Source organism: Camelina sativa, chromosome 19 (genome assembly GCF_030686135.1).
Source record: "Camelina sativa cultivar CO46 ecotype springtype chromosome 19, ASM3068613v1".
Classification (NCBI taxonomy): domain Eukaryota; kingdom Viridiplantae; phylum Streptophyta; class Magnoliopsida; order Brassicales; family Brassicaceae; genus Camelina; species Camelina sativa.
Genome location: NC_141898.1, coordinates 6,399,821 through 6,420,137, shown reverse-complemented (window position 1 = coordinate 6,420,137; position 20,317 = coordinate 6,399,821). Strand labels below are relative to the sequence as shown.

The 20,317-nt window shown below is 35.3% G+C and overlaps 2 protein-coding genes and 1 non-coding gene across 6 annotated transcripts; all 3 read left to right on the top strand.

Moving 5' to 3' along the window:
- The first annotated feature begins 1,572 nt into the window (after positions 1–1,572).
- Positions 1,573–4,759, top strand: LOC104765204 (protein Brevis radix-like 2). The gene is made up of 6 exons (XM_010488882.3): positions 1,573–2,200; positions 2,303–2,460; positions 2,735–3,114; positions 3,787–3,922; positions 4,026–4,423; positions 4,517–4,759. Exons 2-6 carry the CDS (start codon positions 2,335–2,337, stop codon positions 4,593–4,595), a joined length of 1,119 nt encoding a protein of 372 aa, XP_010487184.2. The 5' UTR covers positions 1,573–2,200; positions 2,303–2,334; the 3' UTR covers positions 4,596–4,759.
- Positions 4,760–5,072: 313 nt separating this feature from the next.
- On the top strand, positions 5,073–10,406 carry LOC104778757 (uncharacterized). 4 transcript variants are annotated; one of them, XM_087501479.1, is made up of 10 exons: positions 5,073–5,690; positions 6,097–6,140; positions 6,543–6,714; positions 7,032–7,164; positions 7,594–8,123; positions 8,322–8,661; positions 8,765–9,029; positions 9,115–9,207; positions 9,370–9,837; positions 9,930–10,406. In XM_087501479.1, exons 1-10 carry the CDS (start codon positions 5,513–5,515, stop codon positions 10,275–10,277), a joined length of 2,571 nt encoding a protein of 856 aa, XP_087357605.1. In that variant the 5' UTR covers positions 5,073–5,512; the 3' UTR covers positions 10,278–10,406. The 4 variants fall into 4 exon arrangements, with proteins under 4 accessions (XP_087357605.1, XP_087357606.1, XP_087357604.1 ...); XM_087501480.1 differs by having other exon boundaries at positions 9,112–9,207; positions 9,373–9,837; XM_087501478.1 differs by having other exon boundaries at positions 9,112–9,207.
- Positions 10,407–16,633: 6,227 nt separating this feature from the next.
- LOC104765201 (protein BIG GRAIN 1-like A) lies at positions 16,634–18,134 on the top strand. The gene has a single exon (XR_015590860.1). It is a non-coding gene; the product is annotated as a protein BIG GRAIN 1-like A (transcript).
- Positions 18,135–20,317: the final 2,183 nt, after the last annotated feature.

The following is a 20,317-nucleotide window of genomic DNA, read 5'->3' as shown; positions in this document are numbered from 1 at the left end:
AAGTGCTTAAGCCTTGAAGGAGAGACAGAAATGTGGAAGAGGAAAAAAAGCACTAATAATAGGCTTAGTTGGAAAAACAACTCTATAAAGTTTAAATGATTATTTAATTATAAGCTTGAATCTAAAATATTTTACATGCTTCATTGCATGTCTCATCATCACACTTGTTTTTTTTTTTTTTAGATAAGTCACTTTATACCTTTTTTTCAGTTTCGAAGGTGCAATGCAATATACTATTTGTCATCATAAAGCTAGGCATAAACACTAGTGATCGTAATTGATAAAATTAAGTAATCAAAAAACACCTTAAAAAGAATAATTAACGGATGAGATTCACGTGAATTATAGGTAAGCTAATTAAACATGGATTAGTTGGACTTTAGAGGAGTATGAATACAATGTTATACTACTGTTTTAAATGACGCTCTTTGTGAGGTATTACTTGTAAGTTGTAAAGGATAGGTCGTAGTTATATACTGTAAACATTAAAAACGAAAGAGAAACAACAAAAACCACAAACTATATAGTATACAAGTATCAAACAAAAAACCAAGAAAAAACACAGTAGTCATTCACGTGGCAAGGTAAAAATTAAATAATTGATATTTTTGCAGCATCCGATCTGATCATTCATTGCTGTAAAATCTTTTCTTTTTTTGGGTTCTAATAGAATAGTGTTTCAGCTGTATTAGTGAAACGAAATAGAGAAAGGGCAAATAAAAAGAAAAACTAAAATGTCATAACAAATTCCACAGTGTAGTTAATTCTCGCCCGTTGCTTCACGGCGCTCCTGTGACCAAATCTGACAATTGATACATATACACTACACTCGTAAATATTCCCTTTTTGGTTTCTATTGAATGCCAACTAGTTGTGTTTTAATGTTGAATGAATACTTTGAATAAATTAGTAGTAACTTGCTAAACTAGTAACCAAACAAAACAAAACAAAAACAAAAACAAAAACAAAAAAAAACTTGCAACATTGTATCACATTTCCCAGAGTCACTGTCTTAAACTATGGAAAAATTTGTAGTTGAGAAAATTGACAGATAACAAAAATGGATTATTGGTTACCTTTTTCTTTTTCTTTAATTGGGTGCAAAATTAGACAGCCAAAAACATTTAACAATGCACGTGTCAATATGTGGTCACAACTTAGCTTAAATATCGTCCTTTATTTATAGAAAGGAAAAAAAAGAAAGTAAAGAAAACAAAAACCAAGAGAGAAAATAACATTTGAAAACTTCTTGGTCCAATTTCTTCCACACTCACTTAAACAGTAAAATTATTATACTATTTCTAAAAAAATATACTAGTTTTTTTACTTTTGCTTACTTAATAGTTAATACTATTTTGTTAACTGATCACAATCTTTGGTCTAAGTAGTAGTAGTAAGACATATGGGTAGAGAGAACTAAACCATAAATCAAAACTTGACAAAATCTAACTAAACACATAAAAGTTGCAATAAAGCTGTAAAACTCTATTCTGTTGGTTAGTAAAAACTGTGTGTTACGTTTTTTGTTTTCTTCCTTGGTCATAATAATCCATAAATACGAAAGTTAAAGACGAATCTGAAAAATTAGCCAATAGTGTTGTTTCTGAAGAACAAATAAAAGAAAAGAAGAAGGAAGAAAAGAGTATAGAGCTTTTATATAGGAAGGAACACAATACAACACTTGTGCGCAAACTTTCACAGTGTCCGACGATCTCACAGCCCAAATATCAAAGTTCCTCTCTCTCTCTCTCTCTCTCCTTTTTATTTCTCTCTCTCTCACTCTCTCTCTTTAAAAATCGTAGCTTTATTGCATTTTGCTTCTGCATTCGGCTTTGGATATCATAAAGTGTGAAGATTTAAGAGTGTCTCTCACTCAATCTCTGTTAAGAGCTTCAACCTGCAAGGAACAGCAGACCCACCAGAGAGTTTTATTTTTATTTATTTATCTTTAAAAGAAAGAGTTTTTAATGCGAAATCGTTTTCTAGGTCTGATCTGCAGATCCTGGTACCCTAATTTCCCGCTGCTGTTACGGTCTCTTCCTTCTCTCGCCGTCATTTGACTGACCTCTGCTTCAATGGTCGAGTTTTATTTCTGAGAATCTCTGTGAGAAGAATCGAATTTAGCGAGTGTTTTTTATACATTGGAAAGCCTTGTGTAGGTAGAATTAGCCAAGTGCGTTTACTACTGTATCGCATAAAGGTAACAAATCATTACAAGTCTTATTTCTTTAAAAGGTTTCTTTTTTTTGTTAATCTTTAGATTTGAATCATTTGATCGTGTTTCCTTCTCCTTAATTCTCAGGTTTGAATCTTTGTGGAGGGTGTGAGAGAGAGATGCTGACATGCATAGCTTGTTCGAAGCAGCTAAACAATGGTGGATCTAAGAAACAAGAGGAAGATGATGAAGAAGAAGAAGACAGAGTCAGGTCTAAGCAACCTATTAAGTTCCTGACGTCACAGGTAGATAACATTCTTTCCTCTGTGTGTCACTTTCACGAGAAACACACACAAAATGAGATAAATGAAAAGAAACTCCGAGACAGGACCATTTATTTTGTTCTTGTTGGTTTCTGTTTGGAAGCTAAGAACATATCAACAAGTCAATTTCTGATCTTTTCAACGAATTAGGGATAGTTTCCTTACCTCTAGAATCCTAAATTTAAGTCCGTGACTTTCAAAATGTCTTAGTTTTTTTCCTTGTACTTAATTTTGTCAATACCATGTGAATCTTCAGATAAAAGACATGGCAGTAAAAGCATCAGGTGCTTATAAAAGCTGCAAACCGTGTTCAGGGTCGTCAAACCAGAATAAGAACGGAAACTACGCTGATTCGGATGCTGCTTCGAATTCTGGGAGGTTTCGTTATGCGTATAAGAGAGCAGGGAGTGGAAGCTCAACACCGAAAATTTTGGGGAAGGAAATGGAGTCAAGGTTGAAAGGGTTTGTGAGTGGAGAAGGAACACCTGAATCCATGAGTGGTAGGACAGAGTCCACAGTGTTCATGGAGGAAGAAGATGAGCTTAAGGAATGGGTTGCTCAAGTTGAGCCTGGTGTCCTCATCACATTTGTATCATTGCCTGAAGGAGGGAATGATATGAAACGGATTCGGTTCAGGTAACTTTTAACTGTTTTGTTGCATTTTACACAAAAAAAGAAAGTTGGGATCTTCAACTGAATCAAGATGGTGGTACATTGTGTTTTTATATCGGGGACATTGCAGATGATATACTCAACCAATATGAACTATTCCATAGTGTTTTGAAATCTGTTGAGTTTTGATTTTGGAAATAGAGATGTGTGTTAATTGGAGACCAGCTAATGAGAAGTACAATTGATATTTAGGATATTATTATGTGAGATTTCTGTGTTGGAAACTGTTGCTTCTTGATTCAATTGAAGTGGTCCCCAAACATTTGCTGGAATTATGAGAACTTGTACATCTTTTTTGCCAAGAAAGGTTTTTGAGATGTGGGTTATATTTTGGTAGTTGAATCCAATGCAGAACTTAAATGGATTCCCCAAGAACAATTGTGTGGGGAAGTGTTTGGTGAATTTAATTAGTAAGTTCTTTTTGTATGTGGGAAATCTAATGAGACCACGAAGATCTAACTAACTTTCTTCATGGCCTCATTAAATAGGAACATTGTGGCTCTCAAGGATTACTGCAGACTCTGACTTTTCTGTTGAACATAACATTGTCAACTTGGTTGCTATTGTCATGGTGTGTATATGCTTAAGGCAGCTTCTAATTTGTTGATTTTGACTTCAAATTTGTATTGCTTGCAGCCGTGAAATGTTTGATAAATGGCAAGCTCAAAAGTGGTGGGCAGAGAATTTCGACAAGGTGATGGAATTATACAATGTACAGCAGTTCAATCAGCAGAGTGTCCCACTTCCAACTCCTCCTAGATCCGAAGATGAGGTATAGGCTCTGGCTTCACTTATGAACACATGAATCCAGTCATCATCAAAAAACCTGTATTTGATTCTTTGAGGTCTAACTAGTTTTGAGTTTGGTATACCAGAGCTCACGAATTCCGTCTAGCAAGAATGATCCTGCAACTCCACCGCTGAACAAAGAAAGCTCTCGAGGAAAAGGCTACGCTTCTTCTGGCTCACTCACTCACCAACCAACAGCCCAAACACGAAGTCGACACCATGATTCATCTGGTCTTGCTACAACGCCAAAACTCTCTAGCATAAGTGGGACGAAAACCGAAACATCATCTGTTGATGAGTCTGCAAGAAGTAGCTCATCAAGGGAAGGAGAAGAAGAAGAAGAAGCAGATCATTCAGGGGAGCTCTCTGTAAGTAACGCAAGTGACATTGAAACTGAATGGGTTGAACAGGACGAAGCAGGTGTTTACATCACAATCAGAGCTTTACCGGATGGGACTCGGGAGCTTAGACGGGTTCGCTTCAGGTAAAAAAAAAAAGACAAGACTTATTTTCTGTGTTCCCTTTTAAAAAGCAAGAAACACTTAAAAACATCATTTTCCTTGTGGTTGGTTTGTAGCCGAGAGAAGTTTGGGGAAACGAACGCAAGATTGTGGTGGGAGCAGAACAGAGCTCGGATACAACAACAATACTTGTGATGATGATGATCTCTAGAGGGATCTCTGGACACAGGAGGAAAACAAAACACTTTTTTTTTTTTAATACTATGTTTTAACTACTCGGATTAAAGCTACAGATTAATGGAAGTAACTTGGGTTTCAGATAATACATGTACCCACCATTTAGTTGGTGGTTGTTAGTAGTTCTCTTTCTATTCTTTTTTCATTTACATCTTCTCTATAAAGAGGTACTATTAGTTTTATACTTTCAGTGGATATTTTTCTTGGTTTTAAAAGGGTCATGTATAGAAAAGTCCAATTCTAAGAAATCCATATTACTCTATTTCACTGGCCACCTTCCCAATTTTTTTTTTAAAGACAATAATATTAATACTTTGCACTTTATAAGAAACATATGTACTTGTCTCTAATAAATAATTCATTTAGTATATATGACAATGATTATGGTATGTACTTTAAATGTATTAATTAGATAGTAATGAAAACATGAAAATTGCAGCTATTAAACTTGTACTAATCTCTTTTGAAATTTCCATTTCTCACTTCCAATTACTATTTTATCTAAGGAGTGAAATGGTTATTTTTTTGGTTTATCCGATTATTAGTGCTTTTTTGGAACTAATTTTTTTTTTTTTTTTTTTTTTTTAGAATAAAGTAATAAACCCTCTCTCTCTCTCTTTCTCTCTATTTATTTTCCCCAAATCTTAACTTTTTTTTTTTTTTTTCCTCTCGTCTCCTCTGTGTACTGCGAAACCCTAGTGGTCTCTATATCCGATTTTTAGGGTTTAAGAGTCAAATCATTTAGCATCTCTTACCTGGCCTACGCGGATCGCACTTGGTTTCGCTAGATAACTCTCATACTCGATCCTTTTTTTGAATTTTCTCTGTTTCTTTTGCGTGTTTGCGATTATTCGATAGAACGGCTTTGATCCGTAATGGTGACTGGGTCCAGAACTAGCGGTAATCGTGGGGTAGGACTCGATGATGGAGCCAAAAAGATGATTCAATCGATTAAGGAAATTGTGGGTAATCACTCCGATGCCGATATTTACACTGCCCTTAAAGAAGCAAACATGGACGCTGACGAGGCTGTGCAGAAGCTGATTTATCAAGGTTTCTCTCTCTTTTCCCATCTATTTCTCTCTCTCCAAAGTTAGGGTTTTTACTATTTGTTCTCGTCTTCCTCGTGATCACAAAGGATTGATGTTACATCTTGTTTATATCTGGGATAAGGCGTATGTAGAATCCTGTAGATTGCTTATGCTAAGTTCCGGTTTTGGTTTTTTGTTCTATTGGGGTTGTGGTGATGATAATTCGATTGACTGATAACTTAGGTTCCTGTTTCCATTTCGATATTTGTCAATTCTCTCCAGGATTCGAAAATTACTATATACCTGATATAGTATTGGTCTTCACTTGGATTTCATTTTACGTTTTTTTTTTTACTGTCGTGTTTTGTTGTTTGCAAATGGTGTCTTTTATCTGTGTTTTCGTGCACTAAAGCTTTTCTTTTGATCAGATCCATTCCACGAGGTGAAGAGAAAAAGAGACAGGAAGAAAGAGGTAAAGTCGCAAATATTTGTTTCGTTTCTTCTCTTTTGAACCTTTGTGTGCCAAATGCCAATTGCCATCACCATCATCATGTTATAGTTTTTTAGTTTCACTCCTTACCCTTTTAGAAGCTGCAGTTGAAGTAGGTGACTAGATTTTCCGTCCTGTTACTAGTATTTCTCATCGGGTGTCTACGTGTGCAATTAGTGTTTAGCGGGCATTTTAACCATCCTTTTGATGAAATTTAATATTTTGTGTGCCCGTTAGTTGAATTGGCTGTCGAAAACCTTTTCAACTTTTCTAGCCATTCATTTAGTTTGCTGAATTCCTAAAGATCATTAAGATACTTCTTTTAGGCTGCAACCTGTGTCTTGTATAAGTCTGATTTTTTGGGGGGGTGTTCTTTGACTTCAGGATACAGTACTTGTTGAGCCGGCCGACAGAAAGAAACCTCTTGAAAATGTTACCAGTGAAGTGAAAGTTCGTACGCAGCCTGAATATAATGCTCGGAGAGGAGGCTACAATAGAAATTTCTTCCCCAGGAATGCTGCTCAACGAAATGCATTTCCTAGGAATCCTGCTACTGGTAAATCAATTTTATGATAATATACGCCCCAGTTTCTTTTGCATGCTTATACCAAAAATCTTTTTAACTTGTTTTAAGTTGATTTTTAAATGGTTCTTAAACATAAACCTATTACGGGGGCATAAAATGCACTTTGTTGAATCCAGAAAAACATATGAAGGTCGAGGAAAATAGAAATTAGTGTTTAATGCATTTTACCATTGTTGAATCTTTGTGATTGGCGTGAGGCCTTGAAGTTTTATCTGATGTATTGATTGTATTTCACCTAGAAATGTTGTTCTGTATGTTTATAATTTGTCCGTTTCATGGTAGTGCAGGATCCAACAGAGAGTTTCGTGTTGTTAGGGACAACAGGTCTAATCCAAATGTTGATGAAGAGTTGAAGCATTCTTCTGCCCTGTCTTCTGAATCAAATATTAACAAAGTGGTGGCCACTGTGAACAAAAAGGGGTACGTATGATCAATTGTAATATATCCTGTTGTTCTTATTCGAGCTTTCTATACTAAGTCGCTTACTTGCCTTGTTTTGCTTTTTTACATAATTAAATAGCATGATACGTTGTTTACTCTGAATGATCTGTTTTTAGTGTTACTATTACAAGGGAGTTAATTTGCTTTAGCTGTACTTTTCCAAAAAAAATAGTAAAGTAGGACTCTAAGACGATAAGAGACGCATTTGTTTTGTGCTATTTGTGGTTTGGTAGACGAAAGTAGGAGTGTGTATGTTCTCTTGGTAGGCGTTCCTCTGAAATATTCCTCAAATATGGTTACTTTTTGGGAAACAGAAAGCCTAACGAGGACTAGATAAATTTTGAGCAAACTATGCTGAAATCAAATGTGAAAAATAAGAATTTTCGCTTTATTTTCATTGTTTGCCAGCTCAACAGGTGGTTTGGGAGATCGTGACTCTTCTGGGGTTCAAGATTTTACTGGTGATGTCAGGCTCAGGCAGGGTGAAATTGCTCCTTCGCACCGTTCTACCAATAAAGAGCTCTCTGATGGAAAGCAGACAGTCCGTGGAGTTACTTTGCCATCAACCAATTCAGTTCTTGGTGTATATGCGTCTTCCACAGATCCAGTTCACGTACCATCCCCTGTTTCTAGATCATCACCCGTGGGAGCTATTAAACGGGAAGTAAGGGGTGTAGGTTTAGGTGGAAAACCTTCTGAAAATGTTGGTAAAGATCCATCTGTCCGATCTTTTCCAGGGTCCTCTATTAGGAATAATGGGCCTCCAAATGCATATCGACCATCTTCCCCAACTTCAAAGATTGATCACAATCAAACTACTGCACGAGAGCCTATTATGTCCAGCGGTGTTGAAAAGAATAGGTCATTTTTGAACAGACAGCGTGGGAATAGAGGAAGTCAATATGCTAGAACACAACAAGTTGGTGGCCATACAAAGGGTAACACTTATACGCCAATTATTTATTAATCAAATGGATGTTGTGCTTTATTTGATTTCTGCTAGGCGGCTCTTTTCTCTGTATATAGCTTCTGTCTTTGTTAATATAATCCTTTCTTTCAATCTATTGGGAAGTCCTGGTGGTAGCCATTTCTTTTCATGACTTCTGATACTCTTGATCAACCTGTACGTAATGCAGGAGTCTCACAGAACAAGGAGTGGAAACCTAAATCAAATCAGAAACCTGTTGGACACAACCCTGGAGTAATTGGAACACCTACAAAGTCTCAAGCTCGCCGTCCTGCTGATAATTCCATAAACGTGGAATCAGAAGCCGTTAAGTTGCAAGATACGCTTTCGCATGTTCATATCAGTGAAAGTCAGAATGTCATCATCGCAGATCATATTCGCGTCCCGGAGACTGACCGCTGTCACCTGACTTTTGGTAGCTTTGTTCAAGAGTTCAATTCGTCAAGAAATTCAGCATCTGCTTTTCAAGAATCATGCTCTTCAGAAGAACTTAGAGAATCTGATCAGAGGTAAGTTCTGACATTTGGTGGTATTGTTTGTTTTTGTACATATTGGTTCTAGTTTGAGATCATTTGCATCGTTCTTTCAATTAATTGGTGATATTGTTGACAGTTTGCCAGCTACTTGTCCTGAGGCTTCAACAGATGGTCTGGGCGTTCAGCCTATTAGTATTCTTGATGATCATGTCAGAATTTCTGCATCTGAGTCACCCGTCTCGGCTGTATCTGAGCCACAGTTGCCCGACCAGAAAGAAACTAATAGATCTGACAATTTGGATGAGTACTCGGGAGTCCAATCACTCAATAGGAATGGTCCACCTTATACTCCTTTAGAGTTTGAACAGCAGCAAGATCCTCCCGAGCTGCAAAAATTCTCAGTAAGGATTCTTACAATTTTAACTTTTAAAAATTCATCGAAAGATTAATTTTAATAAAGAATGACATGCTTGTCCTTTCCAGCAGGCATATGATAATCATGGTAGCTATGAATTTCCTTATTTTAGTCCTGCAATGGATGAAACCATACGAGGTCAAGGATTACCATCTCCACAGGAGGTAATTTATGTTTCTTTTAGTTTTTACTGGTTTGGCTGCATGAGTTGATGCGTAAGAGTCTAGTTAGTTCCTCTTTGAGCAGCTGGTTTGTGCATGTGTCCTAGTTATCTTTTCATTTCATAAACCAGGAAAAACTAATCAGGTGTTCTTTTAATAATGCAGCAGGCATTAGGTTCTCACATGGTAAATAATGCCCCTCCATCTACTATTCCCATGTTGCAGCAACAACAACAACAAGCATCAATGCAACAGATGTATCCACAGGTTCATGTTTCACATTATCCCAATCTCATGCCTTATCGTCAGTTCCTCTCCCCAGTCTATGTTCCCCACCAGATGCCCATGCCAGGCTACTCAGGTAACCCAGCTGCATATGCACACCCTTCAAATGGTAATGGCTATGTACTGATGCCTGGAGGCGGTTCTCATCTCGGTTCGAATGGTGTCAAGTATGGGATCAATCAGCAATTCAAACCAGTTCCAACAGGTGGGCATACGGGGTTTGGGACGTACAACAATCCTAATGGGTATCCAATTAATCCTCCCAATGTAGTTGGAAACGCTACTGGACTTGAAGATTCATCTCGCATGAAATACAAAGATGGAAATATCTACAATCCAAATCCTCAGGTAATGATAAGTAATTAAGTATGTTAGTCTCCGAACTTCATGTTGTCAGTTATGTTTCATTCTGATGAGTGTTTCCTTATCTGACGCAACAGGCTGAGACTTCTGAGATTTGGATGCCAAATCCCAGAGATCTTTCAAGCCTTCAGTCTCCTCAATATTACAACGTCGCTGGACAAACGCCTCATGGCGCTTACTTATCATCCCATACAGCACATCCATCCTACAACGCCGCTGCAGCAGCAGCAGCAGCACAATCACCTCACATGCAGTTCCAGGGTCTCTTTCACCCGCCACAGCCTGGTACGATGGCGAATCCGCACCACATGGGACCTGGGCTTGGTGGTAATGTTGGAGCTGGGGTCGTGCCCTCTCCTCCGTCTCAAGTTGGTACTTATCAGCAATCACAAATTGGTCATCCGAACTGGCCAGCAAGCTTCTGAACAAAATCTAACCTTTGTCTACTTGTCTAATGGGTTATAATAGCCAAAAGCAAATATTTTGATTCTCCTTATGAAACGCCCAAACTCTGTTTTCATTAATCTTTTTATTCAATGCATAAAAGGTTCCCAGCTCTCACTAGTTATCAATAAATGTTTTGTCTGCTTCCATATCCCCTCATCTTTTACAGCTGCAGGTATGTTGTTAAGTTCCCATGGTGTCAAAGTGTCAAGGTAAAGTTCTATCCGTGCTTCTTAAACTTTTAATCCTACTATAGTTTCTGTCAATTCCAAGAACCCTACAATGCATGTGATGGTGTTTAAGTGTGAAACCCTGTCACTCAAAACATTGTTGCTTGTTGCTAGTGTTTCCACATTGTCGATGTTCATTAAGTAGTAAAGAGAGTTGAGAGTTTTGTTTAGCTGTTGAATTTTCTTCTTTTGAGTTGTGTCTCTCCATTTCTCTTCATATTCCTTATTAAATTCTTGATAGAGAATCATTAGTTGTTGAGCTTGACCTAACTTTCCTCTAGCCTTTAGAATATAAAACAAATATTCTTAATCAGAAAACTTGTTGAAGCTAAGTCTATAGGTTTTGATTAGCTCCTTGATTACTTTTGTTTTTTAGGTGTCATAGCACACTATGTCATCATAACAAAAGAATCTAATTGATCGTTTTGTTGACATATTTAGAGAACTAAATACTTAGTTTGGAGGAGGTGGGTCTTAAATCAAGGGGCCAACTAGTTTACTTAGAGCGTAATTTGTACGGGCTTTTCTTGCTCCTCTGATTTAATAGGTCGTGGCTCTTTTTTTTATCTCCCAAGTCATGCTCCTACCTTATTGAGAAATGATTACTCTCTACGAATCTCTTGGGACTCCATGATTTTGAGCGCTAATACTCTAATTTGTCTCATTTTGACCGGTCTTGAGATAACTAAACGTGGTTTCACTGTTGTTTCACTCAATATTAATAACACCTACCGCGTTAGCAAGGATTAGCTTGAGATTTTCTAGATATTCTGTAATTTGTTGAGTTTTGTGAATTAAGGAAATGGTACTGAAAATGATTGAGGAGATTTTTGTATTAGAAAAGTAATTTTGACTAAGACTGGCTAGCGTAGAGTAGAGGTTTAGGGTTCATCACTTAGATAACCTACCCGCATGTAAGAGGGATAATGATGGGCAATTTTGGCACTTCTTGACCCTATTCTATATCTCTCATAGAATAATTTATAGGAGATTAAGAAGAATTGGCAAATTTAATTGAAGATTAGTTTGTTTATTTTTTCCTAAATAAGTCAAAAGGTTCAATGATCGGTTTTAGAGATTTATAAAGCCATTGACCCCTAACTTCTTACCACTTTTGTTCAATGAAGGCCTGTTTGTTGAATCAAAAAAGATTAATTTCTCCCAACAAATCATCTAATTCTGTTAAAAGTTGACACGTAAATGCAATGCAGTAATGAGTAAACTGTTATTATCTTTATCGACGATAATATGTTCGAAACGTTGTATAGTATATCTGATTTGTGAACATGACATGTCAAATCAGAAGATAGTGGAGTGATTTATAGACATCCATTCATACACCAACATCGAATGGTATAATGGTAAGTGTAGTTTCTTCTTTGATTGGGCTGTTAGAGGAAAATATTAATATCAAACGTTACTCTTAAAAGAGTTGTATCGTGTATGCTCTCTAGCTATTTGATTTAAATGGAATCTGCTTTTGCTATATTGCATGCACCAACTCAATCATGATGTGATCGGAATCTTTTTGTCTTTCTTTTGTTTATCATATCCCACACATGCGTGGAATCACTGCAACTTCTGTTTATTGTACATATTATATAATTCTTTCGTAGTTATTTCTCTCTTTGTTTTCGTTTACCTATGGTACGACTTACGGGATTATATATTTTAAAATAAGGTTATACATTAATATATTTCTACATTCTAAATTTCTAATCATTTTAGTAACTTAACTTTGTAATATATGAAAGTCGTAAAAAGTATCTGCCAATTTAAAGCGCTGTTATAAAACCATATGTTTTTTATTCAACAGAAAATCATATTGAATCATCTACTATATGATATGTGCGATATTTAGAAAATTTAAGAGACTGACACGGACGTTTCATTACAACATGTTAAATATATGAAATTCAGTAATTGTTAAAGAGTTAACATGAACGCTTTAAAAAAAAATTAATACGTATTACTTGAACTATTTCATAATTTCTCATGAATTAAAATCAAGTTTGGTAAGGTTTACAATATTTTTTATATAAACACAGCAGAAATTAATTGTAAAAATGGTTGAGAGATGGGTCCAGTTGATGAAGAGCTCCACGAGTGTGAAGTTTCGTGGATTCGAAGGGGCGTTCATAATGCATATGTGTTGTGTGTCATTCTATGGTGAATTTCACATACAGTCTCTTTTATATAAGAAAACTACTGTAGTCACTTTACAAAACTCGTTTCTCCTATGTTACATTTTTCATCACGTTTAGTTTTTTTTTGTTTCCCTTAATTCAACCAGGCATGTTTATAAGGTTGATATAATTAATATCTATATTTAAGCTGTTAAGCAACAGTAAGCTATCCTTCCTTGCATCTGTTTTCCATTGATGTATCATGCATGAAATTATATTTAAAGAAATGGAGTTCCCCTTAGCCCACGGGAGTAATCATTTTGCAAATGAGCACCATTATCTTTTAGCATGCACTCTTCTCACACATTCTAATTGAGACTTGTATTATTATTAATGATCCAATAATTTGTTATTCAGAAAACACATCTCAAAACCAAAGTTGGCAAGGGTGATTTACGATTTAATCTGAATAATATATTTCAGATATCCTGTCTATATAATAGTACCCAACTACACCACTCAAAGAAAAAGGTTAAGCAGTATAATAACTACGCACCGCATGCTTATGCATTATAAGCATCATTCTATTCTTTGTATCTATCTTAAGATCACAGCTTAAAACTAAGATAAACTCCCTCCGTTTCATAATCTAGGATGTTTGGAGAAATATTTTTGTTTCATAATATAGGATGTTTTCAATTTTCTATACAAATTTTAGATTAATTTTATATTTTATATTATGCAGTCTTGTTTATACTTGGTTAAACTTTTTAAAAGTAACTATTTCTTAATATGTGTGTTTTATCTAAAACATAATATATTTTGAAATAGAGGGAGTATATGAGAGATAACCAATTTACATATCTTCCAAAGATTTTGCGCCTAAAAATGATTAGTATTAATATTCCTTCTTTGTTATCAAAAGTGCTTTCCGTTAGCTAACCGTATAAGTAATCAACTTTACATATCGTTACATGTGGAGACTAATTATACTAATTTTGTCCCATGGTGTGCGTCAGAATATTAAATTGGAAAAAGAACGTCGGAAAATACATATTTAATGTCCACTACATTTGTTTAAAAAAATCTAGTCACATGTTATTTACCTCATCATGTTAAAACATTTCATCCATCTTAAATGTTATTCACGTGAAGTCAATATATAGCAAAAAAGTAATTAAATATTTGAACCGATTGGTAGCTTGGAACGTGTCTATAAACATAAACTTAACTATCCTCTAATTAATAAGGCACAGAAAACTGATAGATACTGTATGTAGAATTCCTTGAAATTACAATAAATAAGCCTAATTTCGCTAAAATAGGCAATTGCGTTCGGCGGTAGTTAGGAGGGAATTGGATACATATAGTTAAAGATGTTAATTATGAGAGAGAAGTTGATTACACACAATCAATGATTCAAAGTTAAAATCAAGTTGTAAAAATAAAAGGAACCTTAACATAATCATCATATAGCTGAGTCAAAAATTTTGAATTCAAAACTTATTTATATAGATTTCATTTATATTATAATATGGTATTGTTGTTTTGAAAAAAGAAAAAAAAAAACTTATAAAGATAACAATCGATATTATAACAGTGTTGGCCTGTTGAGTCGCCTTTTCATGGTAAAAGAAAGCGACGCTTATTACAGTAATTCTTCATATTTAATTATAAAAAAAAAAATCATCTCTACTTGTTAATAAAGCCTGATTTTGTTAATCAGATAGATGATATTGTCTTAATCCCGCTGTCTATGTCTAATCATTTCCATTATACTGTTGGCTCCCTGCTATTTTGCCCTCCTTCCTAGCAATTTTGTCACAAACATGCAATATACAAATTTTGTAAAAAGTATTTAAACTAAAATTTAACATGTTTGCTTATCTTATCTTATTTTGTCGACCGCTAATTAGATTGAAGATAAATATGAGCTAGGGACTCAATTACCAACTAAAGTTGCTTGCAAAATTATGGTTGTTACTGAGATATGCTGGTTTAATTTGGTGTTAGGTTAATGAGTGATAAGAGTCTCTTTAGCCGCATTGCTTGACTGTTGCTTAATCCTCCATTAGCTATTTCTTTTAGCCAATCTTTACTCTTTACACTTCACAAACACAGCATTTTGCTTCTTAATTATTTTTGGTTTCGGATTTCTAAAGCTAAAGCCTAGCTAGATAGCGTTCGTAGTAGGGTTTTCCAAATATCGCCATCGCTTTATTTTCTTATCTCCTACTATTTTCTTTCTCCAATATTTGACTAGTTCCCTTCATGTTACATATTCTCTACTGTATAATATAGACCTGGGTCAAATTCTGCAGTTAATTCGTTTTCCTATGTTTGACTAATTCAGTGCAGATTTTAGTATTTTTTATATAAAAAAAAAATTGAGAGTGAAATATGGGTCAGAGTTTAAATATCTGTTTTGAAGGAAGAGTATTTGGGAGATAAATTATCTTAAAAGGATGCAAGACTTTTATGAGTTCTCTCAACAAAAACTCTTCGTCCCACTCGTTCTGCAATTGTAAGCCTAGATGAACATGTTCCTTCTATACGACTATACTAAATAGATACACACATTAAGTTAAACATGATCTTTAAAAGTGTTTCTTTTCAACTTGGGATCAAGAGCATACGACACACCAAATCTTTGCTCACCACAATTCCCTTATTTTCTTAACAACTCAACCATGTGGAAGTGTCTTTCAGTCTTAAACTTGAGATCATTCGTTGCACAAAAAAAAAAAAAAAAAAAACTTGAGATGTCGTCTCTCAAAGTTTTTTTCTCTAATTAGTCTCTCTCTCTCTCTCTCTCTCTCTCTCTCTCTCTCTCTCTCTCTCTCTCTCTCTCTCTCTCTCTCTCTCCATGCTTCTTCTCGGTTTAATATTTCTCAGACTTTTGTAATTACGTTATAACGTCCATGTCTTTTTCTTGAACTCAAAAGCCACAACAAGAAAGCCGCCGCTTATTAACCTACAAACATAGTTCTCAAATAGTATATATTCTGTCTAAATATATTCACAAGTATTTATCAATTCTTTACTCCGAAATTGTATAATTTGTATCTAAGCATTTAGAACGTTGTAGTTTTGAAATGTTTAATTAGGCATCATGAGATTAGAAAAAAAAAAAAAAAGTGTCAATGGACCCAAGTATCTGTATTGGGTTTGCTGTAATAAATGATAGAATTGTTTTGCTTCTAGTATTAAATAAAATACAAATAAAATTGAAAACAAATTAAGACTTATGATGAGGAATGAACAACTTTAATCTTTTTCTTTATAAGTAGGGAACACATAAGTGAATCTTTGAGTCTTGTCATGTGAATAAAGGCTAAGCTGCTCTGTAACCCAGCAGTGATATCCCATAATCCCTTTTTGTTCAAGACAAATTCCTAGTATTTTTAAACCATTTTGATTCATGGACATATGAAAATCTATAAATTTTGATTTTAGAAGAATATTTACTACCCGTCCACCTAAAAAAAATAGCAACAGACAACACCTTTTTTTACGCTTTACGTTTTAAGGTGGCAAATTACGCTCACTTTTTTCTTTCCTTACATTTCACATTTTTGTAACATCTGGTTCTGCAACTAAATTTGAAGTTTTTTTTTCTTTTAATGACCACAGACAGAGTGTATGCTTGGCAAAAACATTATATTAAAAAATTAACAGTTCACTAATTTATACTAACTAGTATATTGTTAACGTTTTATCATTAAATTACAAACACACAAAAAAAAACAAACTATATTATTAGCTAACTTCTCCCCATCATAATGTTGCATTGCATGGTTCCGAAGCTCTATTCTACAAGTCTATAATGTTTCTTTCAAATAATCAAATAAAAATAACGTGAACGTCAATCTATTTCCTAAGAAATCTCACTTCTGTTTTTGTCATATACCTACATACCTGTTTTTACCATATGGCAATAAGTATCAAATATTTTTAATTTTATTAAAAAAAAATGAAGATGATTGATGTTAATAAGTTTTGTGGGGGACGTAGCAGAGAGAGAGACCATAGCTGTCGAGAAAGACACGTGGCAATGATTACTCTGCCCTTCTTTATAAACATACTCCTTCCTTCTTCCTTCCTTCCGTCTCCTCCTCTCTCTCACCCATTCATTACTTACATCTCTTTCCTTTCCCGGCCACCTCGAAGCTTTTCTTCTCTCATGGAGACTTGGGAGAAGCCTATTTCTTCATCTCACCACCGTCGTCACCCTTCCTTCTCATCCTCTCTCCTCGACCAAATCTACCGCTCCATCGACGATTCCTCCCCTGCCGCCCTCGACTCCACCAGGAAGAAGAAACATCATCATCACCAACACCGTAACGAGGATCGTGAGATCTCTCCAGTTTATCACCGCCGCTCAGTCGCCGCTGATTTCGAGAGATCAAGTAGGAGGACCAACACCACCGACTTTCTCAGACATTCTAACTCCAGCTCCTCTGACTCTAGCGGCGGCGGGTTCTCATCATCCGAGTCTGATTCATTCTACGGACGTTCCAAATCTTCTGCCTCCCCACCTCCTCCGTCCACTCGTCAACAACAACCCAAGCCTATTCGAACATCAACCGTCGACAACTCCTCCTCCGTCCAGAAACCTAAAGAACTCGGTGGTTTCTTGAGAACCAAGTCAAAAGCGTTAAAGATCTACTCCGATTTGAAAAAAGTGAAACAACCTATCTCTCCCGGCGGCAGACTCGCTACTTTCCTCAACTCTCTTTTCACCAACGCCGCCGCAACTAACCCTAAGAAGCAGCAGCGCAAGAAAACTACCTCCTCCGTGGAAGAAACAGTACACGCCTCTTCCACCACCACGTGCTCATCCACGTCGTCCTTCTCCAGGTCTTGCTTGAGTAAAACTCCGTCTTCTAGCGGCAAATCAAAAAGATCTGTACGGTTCTGTCCTGTCAATGTGATCCTCGACGAAGATAGTACTTCTTCCATTCCCATGCCTTACGCTTATAACAGCAGGCTCTACGGTAGTAACGAAGCTAAACGCGACGTCATGGAAGAGCATCGCCGTGTTATCGAAGCAGCCAAAGATCTTCTCAGAACTTACCATAATAAGAACAAGGCTACTACAACAACGTACGACGATGACATCAACATCACCAACGTAGAGGATGACGACGATGCCGCGAGTTGCGCCAGTTCTGATCTATTCGAGTTGGAGAATCTCTCGGCCATTGGGATCGAGAGGTATCGAGAAGAGCTCCCGGTTTACGAAACCACTCGTCTGGATAACATGAATCGAGCCATCGCTACTGGTTTACTTGTATAATTTTATTATTACTTTAGTTAATGGTTGGGGTAATTAGTTTTTAGATCATTCGGTTTTCTTACCCCTTGGGGTTTATGTTTTACCGCTTCCTGTAAACGGTTTTTGTGTTATCCTTGTTAAGTAACTCGTGTATGTATATCCATCGTTAATTAATCATCTTAAACTTGGTATCTAAGTTCATAACTAAGCAGCTTAATTAGCTTCTGATTACACTGAGCTAATCTTTATTGCGAGAGTTCCAGAATCATCGCAGAGGTGACGGAAGAAAAAGAGAGAGTCAAGTTTTCTATTCTCTTCGTCAATTAGAATAGCAAAGAGTCGTTGCCTTTTTTTTTTTTTTTTTTTACTCTGTTTTTTTAGGAAATTAATACTATATAACAAGAAGATTAATTTCAGTAGATGAAATAATTATTAATTAACTAAAAGTAAAAGATTTGATTTGATGCTACTAATAATGATCAATAAGATGTGGGAAAAAAAGTGAAAGAGACATGGTCTCAAATGTCATGGACAATAGTATCCAATATTTGATTCTTTTCGAGTACTTCTTCTTTTTTATTTTTGGCCTGAATTTGATTGGGTTGGCTTGTCTGGTTCTAAACATGGCTTCAGATTATAATCTTGGATTATGCATTATATAAGTCTTGTCTATTTCTAAGTACACGCATTCCTTTCATATCTACCTATCACTGATGATTAAACATCAAGTGATAAAGATGATGAACGTTACGTTAGTAGTTAACATGCATGTTGTTAATTAGAATGTTAGAACGTGTTGGGTCTGTTATTAGGTCTGTAATTAATTCTTTCTTAAAACGACATGCAAATAGATTCTAGAATGGTAAAAGTTTCTGTCGAAAACACTATATATATCAAAATGACGAATCATGTGTTATTAATATGTTACGTACATATGTCAGATTGTCATGTCAACCTTCGATTTGATTGCCTGATAGAAAGATAAAGACTCACATATGTAACGTTATAAATCATATAATAATATATTCATATTTCGGAATTTATTTGCATAATACATGCCGAAAAAAAAAGGCATGACCAAAATTAAATTTGGTTCAAAGTAACAAATTGGACCACCGAATCATAGCGTTATGATAAGCTATTAAAGCTAACACAAACATGCTGCTTAGCATGAAATATATGTACTTATATAATAAGTAAAGTATAATTACACAAGTAAACTATTGCCTATACAAACTATTAAAAAAGGCTAATATGGCTATGTAGTCAAAAGTATCCGATACAAAGGACAGATCGCATAGTCTAGTAGCCCAGCTTCCTACTTTTATTTTCTTTTCATTTGTTTAGATGACTTTAATAAAACGGTTTATTTGTAGCTTGCAATCCCCGCATAATCGAGAATCAATCCTTTGATAGCTTCAATAAGAAAAAAGGAAATAAATAGTATACTTCAATGCTGTCAAAACCAAAACAAAACAAAAATCTAATTAAAGTAAAAGTTAGTGAGTTAATTAGTGTATAAACGGATACTTACATCGGTAAGTATAAAATACTATGTGGATTTGTCCCTATTTGTGGTGGGTGAAGTGGGGGAGTTAGGAAAGTGAAAATATAATCATGAGAGTAACGTGATGATTTAGCCAATTAATTTCAAAAGTTTGACTCCAACAATCAAATCTCTAATCAATTAAACAAGTAATTACTTTTTCTATACAAACCAAAATGGCGGTAAAGACGAATGTGACCAAAAAAAAAAATTGTAGGACATAAAATGACTAGTTAAATATGCGGTTGTATTTTGAAAAGCAATTACAGATTGCAATTACAATTTTATTTAATTTCCTTTCATATAATTTGTAAACTATTATAACAATTTTTATATATGCATGTCTTGTTTAACACTAAGAATTTCTTTCGGTAATTTATAGAATATAGAATACACGAGTGTATAAACACATATTAACGTAGAAGTTTCGTGGTGAATGGTGATCATACAAATCAACAAAAGCATTTAATTTGGACAGCTACATATCATATATATATATATATATTGACACAATAAATTGATATGTATGTTATAAAGATAAAAGAATAATTAAGGGGCATACAATGTCCCATATCAACCATGCACAACTCGTCATTCTCATGCACTACCAGCTATTTCTATATATATTAACTAGCTAGGGCTTACACCATTTCAAATCACACAAGCTAAGACACACACTCAGTCCACTATATGTAATATGTATATTTAATTCGGAAAACTTACTCTCTATTTGTGAGTGTGCACGGACGTGTACATGTCGTCGTAAAACGGTACATATGGTGCAATGGTGGGACACTCTCAACACTATTATAAGCTTTCTTGTGTGTGTATGTGTCTACTA

Bases quoted from the DNA above. Each gene is read 5' to 3' on its own strand.
- LOC104778757 (XM_087501478.1), top strand. From the start codon at position 5,513: ATGGTGACTGGGTCCAGAACTAGCGGTAATCGTGGGGTAGGACTCGAT. The intron at 5,691-6,096 runs GTTTCTCTCTCT...TCTTTTGATCAG, and splicing joins GCAGAAGCTGATTTATCAAG to ATCCATTCCACGAGGTGAAG. The intron at 8,124-8,321 runs GTAACACTTATA...TACGTAATGCAG, and splicing joins AGTTGGTGGCCATACAAAGG to GAGTCTCACAGAACAAGGAG.
- LOC104765204 (XM_010488882.3), top strand. From the start codon at position 2,335: ATGCTGACATGCATAGCTTGTTCGAAGCAGCTAAACAATGGTGGATCT. The intron at 2,461-2,734 runs GTAGATAACATT...GTGAATCTTCAG, and splicing joins TTAAGTTCCTGACGTCACAG to ATAAAAGACATGGCAGTAAA. The intron at 3,923-4,025 runs GTATAGGCTCTG...TTGGTATACCAG, and splicing joins CTCCTAGATCCGAAGATGAG to AGCTCACGAATTCCGTCTAG.